Source organism: Hyposmocoma kahamanoa, unplaced genomic scaffold (assembly GCF_003589595.1).
Source record: "Hyposmocoma kahamanoa isolate Upper Pololo Valley unplaced genomic scaffold, ASM358959v1 92, whole genome shotgun sequence".
Taxonomy (NCBI): domain Eukaryota; kingdom Metazoa; phylum Arthropoda; class Insecta; order Lepidoptera; family Cosmopterigidae; genus Hyposmocoma; species Hyposmocoma kahamanoa.
This window is the reverse complement of record NW_020654748.1, coordinates 8,742,709-8,755,623: the sequence shown is the minus strand read 5'-3', so window position 1 is coordinate 8,755,623 and position 12,915 is coordinate 8,742,709. Positions and strand designations below refer to the sequence as shown.

The 12,915-nt window shown below is 34.8% G+C and overlaps 1 protein-coding gene across 1 annotated transcript in view; it reads right to left on the bottom strand.

Annotated features, from left to right (window-relative positions):
- Positions 1–12,713, bottom strand: part of LOC113236675 (zonadhesin-like) — a 20,378-nt gene extending 7,665 nt beyond the window's left edge. Inside the window, exons 1-8 of the mRNA XM_026472834.1 lie at positions 12,644–12,713; positions 12,402–12,440; positions 10,251–10,451; positions 9,540–9,734; positions 8,813–8,995; positions 6,136–6,318; positions 5,405–5,605; positions 3,953–4,138 (exon numbers count right to left, since the gene is read on the bottom strand). Coding sequence (XP_026328619.1) covers positions 3,953–4,138; positions 5,405–5,605; positions 6,136–6,318; positions 8,813–8,995; positions 9,540–9,734; positions 10,251–10,451; positions 12,402–12,440; positions 12,644–12,713 — 1,258 coding nt within the window. The remainder of the gene's footprint in view (positions 1–3,952; positions 4,139–5,404; positions 5,606–6,135; positions 6,319–8,812; positions 8,996–9,539; positions 9,735–10,250; positions 10,452–12,401; positions 12,441–12,643) is intronic.
- Positions 12,714–12,915: the final 202 nt, after the last annotated feature.

Genomic DNA, 12,915 nt, shown 5'->3' with positions numbered 1-12,915 from the left:
TCTTCATTAACACTGCATGTGGGTGCTAGAAATAAGACAGTATTTTATTCGAATCAGTGCAAGAATATAAGAGACGCGAGAACGAAGAATTAACTAGACTTATTGCATTTTGGCCGAAATACCTTTACCAGTATTAGTGGTCAAAAGTTTGACACAAGGTTTTCAACATCTCAATATCGGATGTTAGTTTATTGATTTGTCTTTTTAATTCATTATTTTCTATTATTGTGTTTTTAAATTCATTCTGTGTACTCATTAACTCCAACTTTAGTGCTTTCATTTTTTTTTTGAAACTCTTCTGTGTATGTTGTATCGCTGTGTTGCTTTATTGTACGATCTAAACTCTTCGATAATTTTTCAGGAGTGCTCGTTTCACTGTCGAATATTTGTGAATCGAAACTTTGTGCGGAAAGTTCGAACTGGATAATAGCAGGTGTATTGTTATCATCACAGACACTTTTATTAATTATTGGTGCAACTGCAACCTTTTCCGCTACACTATCTGTTACTGAGGATGTTTTGTGATCTCTTTTCCTCGTCGTTACATTAGATTGATCGTTATCTGACAAATTTAAGCTTCCTTTTGGGTGAATACATTGTTTACATTTCGAATTCATTCGTGAATCTTGTCTCATTAGTCTATACAGTTTCTCAGAAAATCCGGCACAGTCAAATTCATACGTATTTTTACACACTGAACATTTGATGGCATCTTTCGAGTTAATAACGGATGACAGCATACATAGTGGTGACGATATATACTTATATAAAAAAAATTACTTCACTTCGATAGCTCGTGGAGGGCTTCTGGGAAGGGTGAGCTAGCAAATATGGGATTGAGGAAAAGGGCTGTACTTGCACAAACTTTAAGATCCAGGACCTGTAGCCTGTGTACTAATTACTAGCTGCCGCAGGATACATCATTACTAGTTTTACGTGGTTCGCGGCTTCCAAGTAACAATTAGTTAAGGCCAGGCGGGGGCGCGAATAGTTTAGATACCGAAAAATACGAAAAAGCGAACAAAATTTCAATTCGAATGTAATGCCATTGTTTATGAGCGCCGTTATGTGTGATGCAGTTTTAGTTAGCACGAACTGGGCTTTAGGAAAGTTCAGGAAAATGTAATGATGAATACAAAACATGCATCGATAACTTTAATCGTCTCAAAAAGTGTTCGCAGGAGCATAAAGTTACGAATCTGCTTTGAGCCAACTCAATGAACTATGTAGATTTTAAGACTTTCGTGGTTATTCACTAAATGATAATCACTAATATTAGGTTTCTTACCACGGTATGACTTTTTTTTTATTTTTGCGATATTTCGGAACGGTTGCACGCTCCATGGTCATGGGTTGACTGGACGGCGGCAGATGACAGCTTTAAGAGCTGACATATCTGTCTACCTTCTTGCGCTGTCGACAACTACCTTCATCGCGATTTGTTGTGGCGTTACCATTGTCACTCACTTTTTTCACACAAACTACACTCACTGTATCCACACGCGAAACTGAACTCGAGGAGTTTTATGTTTTTATTACTGCACGCACTAAGGACCGGATTCCATGCACTGGACAGTTTAAAACCATCATCACAGTTAAATGTTTTGTACTTCGTGATCTCGATGACTTCTCGTACCAACCGTGGTATGTAGTGACGTTCTGTCGAGAGTACCTGGGGGCTCTGCAACTCGATCCAGTGGTTAGTGTCAGTCTGTGTGAGATGTTGTGCTATAGGCGACTTCTGTGCATCATTGTTTTTTACTGCTCGGATGTGTTCCTTCATACGATCGACAATTGTTCGTTTAGTCTGACCGATATACGAGCTCCCACAACTGCAGTTCACTTTATAGGCACCCGGTGTTTGTAAAGAAAGGTGGTCTTTTGGTGAACATAACATTTTTCCTATTTTGGTTAAGGGGGTGAAAACAGTTTTTCTGGAAAACTTCCTTAGCAACCTGGCTATTTTATCGTCACCTGTCACCCCTTGTACATAGGGCAGAAAAACTAGTCATTCTGTGTACAGAAAACCAACTCACACGGACAAATATTTACATGCCACTTTACATCATCACCCAAAACACCTACATTCGGTCGTCAGGTTATTAACCAATAGAGCTTATGATCCTTGTGATGCACACCACGATACACAGGAACAGGAGCACGTTAAGACGGTTTTGCGACAGAATGGATACAAAATAAAAACATTTAAACCAATATACAAAAGGAAGTAGCAAATTGACGTACAGAGACTACCAGTTTTTCTGCCCTATGTACAATGGATGACAGATAAAATAGCCAGGTTGCTAAGGAAGTTTTCCATAAAAACTGTTTTCACCCCTTCACCAAAATAGGAAAAATGTTACGTTCACCAAAAGACAAAAAACACCGGGTGTCTATAAAGTGAACTGCAGTTGTAGGAGCTCGTATATCGGTCAGACTAAACGAACAATTGTCGATCGTATGAAGGAGCACATCCGAGCAGTAAAAAACAATGATGCACAGAAGTCGCCTATAGCACAACATCTCACACAGATTGACACTAACCACTGGATCGAGTTGCTTAGCCCTCAGGTACTCTCGACAGAATGTCACTACATACCACGGTTGGTACGAGAAGTCATCGAGATCATGAAGTACAAAACATTTAACCGTGATGATGGTTTTAAACTGTCCAGTGCATGGAATCCGATCCTTAGTGCGTGCAGTACACTGCCTCCGTGGCCGAACGGTTACCATACCGGACTGCCACGCAGAGGTCCCCGGGTTCGATTCCCGGGCCGGGAGAAATATTTGTATGGCCTATATTTATTTCTCTCGTGAGTTTGGGTGTAATTTGTGGTTGTCTATGTGTGTGTCCATGGCACCCGCGACACAGGGTTTCCCTAGTGCGGGGCTATGTTGAGTGTGTGCGTTATTATTATTATTATTATTATTATTATTTAGTAATAAAAACAAAAACACCTCGAGTTCAGTTTCGCGTGTGGATACAGTGAGTGTGGTTTGTGTGAAAAAAGTGAGTGACAATGGTAACGCCACAACAAATCGCGATGAAGGTAGTCGTCGACAGCGCAAGAGGATAGACAGATATGTCTGCTCTTAAATCTGTCATCTGCCGCCGTCCAGTCAACCCGTGACCATGGAGCGTGCAACCGTTCCGAAATATCGGGAAAATAAAAAAAAGTCATACCGTGGTAAGAAACCTGATATTAGTGATAATCATTCAATGAACTATGGCCGAAAACTCCGTCTCCAGAGATAACTCGCACTAAGCAAGGATATATTTGATGGTGAACCTTGAATGGTTTAGATTTTTTCTTGGTTTGAGCATAAAATCTACTGTGTGACGTTACTGACCACATTCCTTTTCTGGTACACAAACACTATCTTTATTCTTTTTTTTCGTTTCTGAGATAACCATCTTTACATGAACAAGATGGTTTGACATGAACAAGATGGTTTGAATTCAGGACAACCCGGCTTTGGGTTCGATATAAGACAAATGTTAGATTGATTTTCTTTGAAAATTTCGAGGTAACTTTGTGTTTTTTTTTCTATCATGAAAGTTTTTCGGAATCGTGTTTTCACACTATACTTTAATCACTGTAAATCCCAAATTGTATTATACATTTTTTCCAAAGTGATTTATTCAACTACTTCACTGTTATGCGAAATCAACCAAAGCCATTTGAGGTTGTATCAATTCTTAAGTAGCTACCAGCTTGCTAGACACTGGAGGCTTCAACAAGGCGGAGGGAAATATTGTTATCGAGGAGTCTCGCCTGTAGCCTCGGAAATTGAAGTATTCCACATCGAAAGGCACAAAGCTATTGCCGTGGCTGGGGTATTTAAACCAGTCAAGACACGTTTGTGACTTGATGCAATTTAATTATAAAAAAATATGGAATTTTTCTCAACCTAGAAAAATAGAAAACGTCTGTATAAAATTACTCACGGCAGTCTTTCTCAAGGATACAAACACCCTTGCTGTTCCTATAATAACCTTTATTACAGCGACAAGCTGGTATGCACACTTGTGCGCATATGACATTCTTGCCAATTTCGTTGCAGTATACCGGATCACATGAAGAAGCGCAAGAGTTGAAATATTCATTCGGTCCTGTACATTTATCCTTTGGTTCTATAAAATAAAAAATTGTACTATGAAGTCAAAATCAGTAGTTACTTAATAATTGTAATAATTTTGTTAAATCTAACTCTGTAGCTGTTACTTTGGCCTTAATTTCGTAACTATTTTTTTAACATGGAGATAATGTGCGTATTGCTGTGTATTTTTTTCTTATTTATTTAGTTTTTTATAGTGCGCACTGACTAATCCTAAGAGTTATTAACTTTACACAGAACGGAACCGTTTATTCCCACTAGTTCTGTTGTACAATTCTGTTGAGAGCACTACCGGTACTGTTTCCCCATTCGTTCTGTTAATAAATAGATAGTTTTCTTCACAGAACTACTGAGGAACTTGAACATTAATAACTTTCCCATTAATTTGTTATTTAGTTGTTCGACAATACACAGTTACTATGTTCTTACTAAACGTTCCATGAGGTTTGTGTGATAGCCTTGTAACTACAAATGGTTATAAAACAGCTGAACTGGCAATCTAGTGCTGAGAATATATGGTAAACTATATAGTTTTCTTACCGCAGTACTCGGTGCTATATTACTGCTAAGCTGTATTTGTGCATACCATATCTATGTGACTAAAATTGAAGTAACATATTCCTTGTTAAATTAAATAACTTTCCAAAATGGCTCAAGGGTGTTGTATCGAGTAATACATTAGATAATTTTCTCGTGGTTGATGATTTTAACAAGAAACTATTTTATGGTTACCATTAAAATATCAAAGGTCTCTTGCTTGTAAACCTTACTATCTCCTTACAAAGAACTTATATGCAAAAATGTTATTGCCTCCTTAGCAATACTAAACTCAAATGTTCAGTAAGGAATTTCAGTGAGCAGAATTTCTTTCTTGTTTCGTACATTCACATTAATTTTATTTTTAATTTTTCACTAAGATCATTAACATTGTTTACTGAATTCAACGACAAGAGTGGCATTGATCTTTTATATACAAGTGTTAGAAATATAAAAACTATTATGATCAATAATCAAGTCAATGGATCGAACGATTAATAAGACGATTTTCATGTTTTCGTATCTGCAATAGTGGTTGTATTTTTATGATCATAACGAGGAAGCTTTGTACAGACGTCTAATTGTATACTTAGAATTAAATTCAGTACAAAATGCTGTAACCAGTGTAGTAAGTTATGAACGACAAGTAACAAGTAACAGGGCATATTCCTTCCATACGCAGTTCACACAAAATATAGCTGTACTGAAAACGTGTGTTTTCGGCCAGGTTTGGTAGTTAACTTACCTTTACTAGGGCATTCATCGGTTGGTATGCAAACTCCGGTTTCATCGTTTCTCAAAAATTTATCTTTACATAGGCATCCACCTTTGCATTCAACGGGGTCAACGCAAACGACAGGGTTTCCAATCTGTGAGCAGTTTCGAGCGCTATAGCAACCACCGTTTGCGCAAGTATTCCATTCCTCATTATCAGGGCAAACTTTAGCTGTAAAAAATATATCTTTTAGTTTTAATGACTTATTTTCTAAATGTTGAAGTCACTTACAACTTACATTTTTCACATTACAAATTTCTATAAATAGTTATTGTATATTGTGTTCTTTCAATTGTTTCGCTAACGTGACTACGTTCCTCGACCTCCTACCTTCCCTACGAACCTCTGAAGAGGTTCATTTATTTGAAAATATTAGTTTGGTTATATTGTTTATGATTTAATTATATTTTGAAACATACATATAACTGTATAAACATTGAGTTTAGTAGTTAACTAGCCAACTATTAAATCCATTATTTGGCTTAAGCGGCTACTAGCTTGCTAGACATTGGAGGCTTCAACAAAGCGAAAGGAAAGCTCTTAGCGAGGAATTTTGCTTGTAGTCCTCGGGTACCCACGATGTCCACTCAAAAGGCACAAAACATGTAGCACTTGTAACATGTAGCGATGTAGGAAAATAAAAATGATGGTATTTTTATTCAACCTAGAGTAATAGAGAACTTCTATATAAAATTACTCACGGCAGTCTTTCTCAAGGACACACGTGTCCTGGCTGTTCCTATAGTAACCTTTATCACAGCGACAAGCGGGTACACATGCAGCTGTGCAGGTAATGTTCTTGCCAATATCGTCGCAGGTTGCAGGAGTACATGGTGAGCATTTGGTGTAATGTTCATTGGGTCCATCACATTTATCCTCAGGTTCTATGCAAATAAATAATTGTAATATGAAGACAAGGTCAGTGGATAATTACTAATAATGTCGTGGGTCGTGTTTGTTGAAAAGGAAAGTATTGGTATATCAATTAACTTTTGTATTTTAATAATCAATATTTCATGTGTTTTATACCGAATTTACTTTTTTATTCACTGATCAAGAAAGTTAATAACGAAAGTTCTTTAGTTGATATGCCCGTTAGTCTGGATATCATAAATGTATTCGCTTGTAGACTATTTAATTTCGATGTACAAGGTTCACTGTCATATTGATTTGCAATTGTAATTTTCATATTTCATTGATCTTGAATTGTTAGTTTAAAATTAGGCTACGTTAGTTAAAAAAAGATTCTAGCTAAACCCGAGAAACAGGAAAGATATTTTTGCGCGCATGGCTATAGTAGAGCCATCATACTCGGAGGTATTTTAAAAAGGTTGAGGTTCGGCCAAACAAGTGACAAAAATAAATAATTGTACGCATAGATATGATGACGAGTAAAATGTAAAATTAACGAGTAATAAATGCTGAAACAATTAGAACGTGGACATTTAAATTGAACAAAGAATTTGGTTTTTATATTTTATGATATAATAATTAATATTTTTAAATATAACAATATATTAACTTTTGTGGTCAACAAGCCAACCATCAAAATTTATTGCTGGAAATTGGAAATTTCTGAGCGAGGAATTTTCCTAGTGGTCCTTCCTGGTGAACTTGATAGTATTTATATTTTATAGTCAATATAATTGTCAATATAATTGGGCGTTAACTAATGCCATCTACAAATTCCATGTAAAATTTATAAGTATGGCCACCAGGTTTCTCGTAAAAAAAATATAGATGCCTCTGTAAGTCCCTTATTTTAAACGAAACTTGTGAAATAAGGTTACTTTCCTAAAATACATAATATTAAGTCATTTTAATGGTTTCATAATTCTCGTTTGAATTAATAATGACTATCTGAAATACATCACAATTTATCTGTTATAGTTTCACCATTGCATTTTGAAAGGTTGCCCTTTTGATCAACTTCCATTTTGGACTGTTATATTATGATTTGTAAAATTAATGATAATTTGTGAATTAAGATAATAGTTATCTTAATTCACAAAATATATTAATCCAAATTTTAAATAAATATTAATCTAAATAATATTTATCCACGTCGTAGTCGACATGGATAAATAGTGGCTACACTCATTAAAATATTCTTGAAGTTTTTACTTTACATCTTAGTACTGTATAAAATTTATTAAATGTTCAACCACGTGTACTGAACAATGCTGCTCTGTGATTGGACGATATTATGGCATATAAAATTGACGATATTTGATAAATTTAGATAATTACGAAATTTATATAATTATTACAGTAATCAAATATGTATTGCCTTTGTTACTTTATACCTTTGTAATGCATAACATTTACTATTTATGCTCAACCAAATGAGTCAAGAAATACTGCTCTGTGAGTGGACGATATTATGGTGTATAAAATTAATGATATTTGCTTAATTAAGACAACTATGAGGTTCCTATAACTGTTATAGTTCTTAAAATATGTTTCAACAACTTGTTAGGTAAAAGCTTTGATTCTCGTCAGCACTGTACAAATGTAAACGATAATTATTTTGTGATTGGTCAAAATAGTATGTATGTATGAATGAATTTCAAAGGAGGTTTTGAAGGGTATAAAAAGGATTGTATAGCTGGAGGAGACTGAAAAAGTGCCGAACCGAGAAACAGCTAAAGTTAAGTACCTACCTGCTTTGTAACTTGTTCTATTGCTACTGTCTAATTGTGTTGTGTAAATATAAGTCTCTTTGCTTGGTAGCAATAATGTAAATTATTGCTACTACGCTTTGGCATAGTTTATGTACCTAAATGTGTGATTAGTCTTGCAATCCTTTATAAGTAGTGGTTGTTTTGACTTGTCCATTTTAATTAATTTCCTTTTTCTAGCACAGCCATAATTCTGTATTAACTAGTACGTTAAATCCATCCTTTTAGAAGTGCTATTACTTTTACTTTGTTTATCCTGTTTCTCAAATTATTTTTTTTACTACAAGTAAATTACACACTATATGCTTTTGTACCTACTTTATAAATTAAAACTGAGTCATGTTTTTGAAAGTATTGCTTTTCATTTTGTTTTTAAAATTAGTTCGCAAACAATTTTTACTATGTACATCTAATTTTGTACTACCCTCTAATGGAAATAAATTTGGTTGACTAAAATTATGCTTTTCAATTTCATAGAAGTTTAACATCTTTATAATAGAATCTAGTAATTAGTAGACACAAATATGATTTTTTCTAACAAACTCAACACGAAAGGCTGTAAGTTATAGCGGTGGCTGGGGTTTTTAAGGCAGCCAAGTAACGCTTGTAACATGAAGCAATGTGCGAAACTAAAATAAAATTGGTATTCTTTTTATTTGTCTAAAGAAGCAGGGAACATTTATATAAAATTACTTACCGCAGTCTTTCTCAAGGACACAAACACCGTTGCGGTTTCTATAGTAACCATCGTTACAGCGACAGGCGGGTCTGCACATAGCTACACAGGAGAATTTCTTTCCAATTTGGCCACAGGTAGCCGCGGTACACGGAGAGCACGTGGTGTAATGTTCATTTGGTCCTGTACATCTATCCTTTGCATCTATATAAATAAATTTGCATGTATATAAACAAATAATTGTAGTATGAGGACATGGTTAGTGGCTACATAATAATTATGACACTTTTACCTTAACTTTGTAACTATAAAAGCAGTGATGAATACAAACCAAGCATAGGCATAAAGTTACGAAACTGCTTTAGGCCAATTCAATGAACAATGGCCGAAAACGCTTTCCTCAGAGATAAGTCGTGCTCAACAAGGACGTTTTTGACGATGAACCTTGAATGGTTTAGATTTTTTCTTGGTCTGAGCGTACAATCTACCGCGTGACATATTACTGACCACACTCCTTTCCTGGTACACAAATATTATCTTTATTTCTGTAATTACCAGTGATACAATAACGCACATCTGCAGACTGCGGGTGGTATTGTGCATCTCTTTGAGTTTTTAATGCTTGCACATGTGCGATAATCACAAAAGTCCACGGAAGTGTCAAAACATTTGTTCGGCCCTTTATATTTTGCTGTAGATATGAGTGTTTTTGAAATGAGTGTTTTTGAAATACGAGGCATTTACATACCGCATTGTTCAGGGAGTACACATTCTTTTTTTTCATTTCTGAGATAACCACTTTTACATCTGCAAGACGGTTTGCAACGTGGAGAACCCGGTTCTGGATTAGGTACAAAACAAATGATCGATTGATTTACTCCACAACTTTGTGGTGGACATGTTGGTGGACATAGGTCGAAAATTTCGTTTTCTCGATGACAACCTGCAATACACAGACAAAGTTGCAAATAACAAACATTTTAAACTAGAGTCATCCGCCAGTTTAAATTACATATGCTGCATAGTTGTAGACAACACTGAGACTATTAGTAAACAGGAGTTCCTTCTTGTTCCATTTACTTACTCGCACTAATTTAGATTTATTTTTCTACTAAATCGTTAACATTAATTATTGAATTCAATGACAAGAGTGACATCTTCTCTATAATAGTGTTAGAAATCTAAACACTATTATGATCAATAATCAAGTCAATGGATCGATGATTAATAAGACGATTATTGTGTTTTCGTAACGGCAATAGAGGTTATATTTTTTATGACAATTCCGACGAAGCTTTGTACAGACGTAATTGTATACTTAGAATTACATCCAGTAAGTATTGTTGTAACCCATGTAGTAAATTACGAACCACAAGTAACCATTAACAGGGCATATTCCTTTCAAATTCAGTTCATGCAAAAATTCGCCGTACTGAAAACAAGTGTTTTATTTTCTTACCGTTATTAGGGCATTCATCGGTAGGTACGCAAACTCCGGTTTCATCGTTTCTCAAAAATTTATCTTTACATAAGCATCCACCTTTGCATTCAACGGGGTCAACGCAAACGACAGGGTTTCCAATCTGTGAGCAGTTTCGAGCGCTGTAGCAACCACCGTTTGCGCAAGTATTCCATTCCTCATTATCAGGGCAAACTTTAGCTGTAAAAAGTATATCTTTTAGTTTTAATGACTTATTTTCAAAATGTTGAAGTCACTTACAACTTACATTTTTCACATAACAAATTTCTATAAATAGTTATTGTATATTGTGTTCTTTCAATTGTTTCGCTAACGTGACTACGTTACTCGACCTCCTACCTTCCCTACGAACCTCTGAAGAGTTTCATTTATTTGAAAATATTAGTTTGGTTATATTGTTTATGATTTAATTATATTTTGAAATACACATATAACTGTATAAACATTGAGTTTAGTAGTTAACTAGCCAACTATTAAGTCCATTATTTGGCTTAAGCGGCTACTAGCTTGCTAGACATTGGAGGCTTCAACAAAGCGAAAGGAAAGCTCTTAGCGAGGAATTTTGCTTATAGCCCTCGGGTACCCACGATGTCCACCCAAAAGGCACAAAACATGTAGCACTTGTAACATGTAGCGATGTAGGAAAATAAAAATGATGGTATTTAAATCGCTAACATGATGAGAAAACGTTATAGCAGAGATTCAACATAATATTCATATAGTTATTGTATGTTTCTTTCAATTGTTCCACTAACGTGACAACGTTCAGAAATTCATTTATTTGAAAATATTAGTTTGGTTATATTGTTTATGATATAGTTATATTTTGAAATATATAACTCTATGTATGTTACATTAACTTTAGTTGTCAATAAGCCAACTAAGTCAAATAACCTTTATTTCATAGGTAAGCAAATTAGGCTTGAAATCGTCACACTGATTAAAATCTACTGCTCATTCGTAAGGCAGATTCCCATGAGAAGAATGAACAAGAGACTCTAGGGGTTGGTCGTTGTAAATATATATTTAAATACATTTATCATTACAATATTTAATTAAATATCTTAGATCGAGAATACATGAAAGAGCTAAACGGGTCACTACCACGGATTTTTGTCATCCAAGTATGCAGAAGTTACAATACTTTAGTCTAAAAGTTTTTGTTTCACAATAGTTTTAAGCCTCGTAAATGGCAAATTTTGAACATCAATCGGAATCTTATTATAGAAGCGTATACATGCCCCTTAAATGAATTCGAGACTTTATGAAGACCACTGTCAAGAACAGTTACTTTATTTTTATTCCTCGTATTAATGTCATGTCTGTCACTACTTTTCATTAAAAAAATAATATTTTTCTTAATATAAATAATATTTTCATAAATGTATTGTGATTTTAGTGTAAGAATGTTAATCTCTTTAAACTTATCTTTCTAAGACTCCCTGGGGCCCAGATTGTAAATTTCCCTAACTGCACATTTCTGCAGGACAAAGTCTCTATTAATATCGGCGGCATTACCCCAAAGCAACTGTGAAAGTTGCTGTAGTAAACCAATCTATCTGCACACACTGTACACTGCAAAACGTTTTGATAACTTATTTATATGTGGACTCCATTGTAATTTAGCATCTAAAGTTATACCTAGAAATACAACTGTCTCTACAAGTTTCAATTTTTTGTGTCTAACTATAATGTTTGTGTCCGTGTGTCTAACGTTGGGTAATGTAAATTTCACACAATTTGTTTTTTTCTCATTAAGGAGCAGGTTATTAACAGCAAACCAATTTACTACTCTAGATATAGCATTGTTCACATTGTCATATTAATATTGGTGCCTTTTAACTTTAAATAATGAGGAAGTATCATCAACAAACAATACTTTCTCACGTTCTGTATCCTCCACGAGGCTATAAAAGTCATTAATATAAACTAAAAATAATATTGGACCTAGAATTGAACTTTAAGGAACGCCAACACTAATTGCAAACCTTGATGTTCTCGTACCGTTGATATCGACTCACTGTACCCAAATATTATTTAAGAAGGTGTAGGTCACGACCCGCCACAGTTAGTTTGAGTGAAATTACTCCACTAGTTTGTTATAATTATTAATACAAACAAATAACTTACTTTTTATAGGTGGTGGTGGACGCGGATCATCGTCGCAATCTGAAAGAGAATAAAAATCGGAATTCCCAAAAGTTGAACTTAAATATCTACGGCTTTTAAGCACTGAGCGATAAAAGAAAAAAACACACATGTTCTTCATTAAAGATTGTAATATTAAAATTTAGTATTAGTACCTGTACACTGTGTAAGATATTTGTTACAAGTCTTTTTTTGTAGTAATTGTCAAAAAATCAAAAACATACCTGTGGTTGTAGGAGACGCTATAAGTATAACATTGGCCACTAGGGCTACAAACAGTATGAATTTGATCATGGTGACTAGCGTCGTCTGGTACTTCAGCAAACATGATTACGTTTTATATAGTGTTAGCGTTGTACACTTGTACCAACATCGTACATTCAAATAGACTAACAGTACTTGCTATGTATGCATTGCCTTTTCATCCTGTTGCTGCTGTCATTTAATTAATTGCGTCAACATTGTATTACACAAATTAAATGACGATACAATCGCA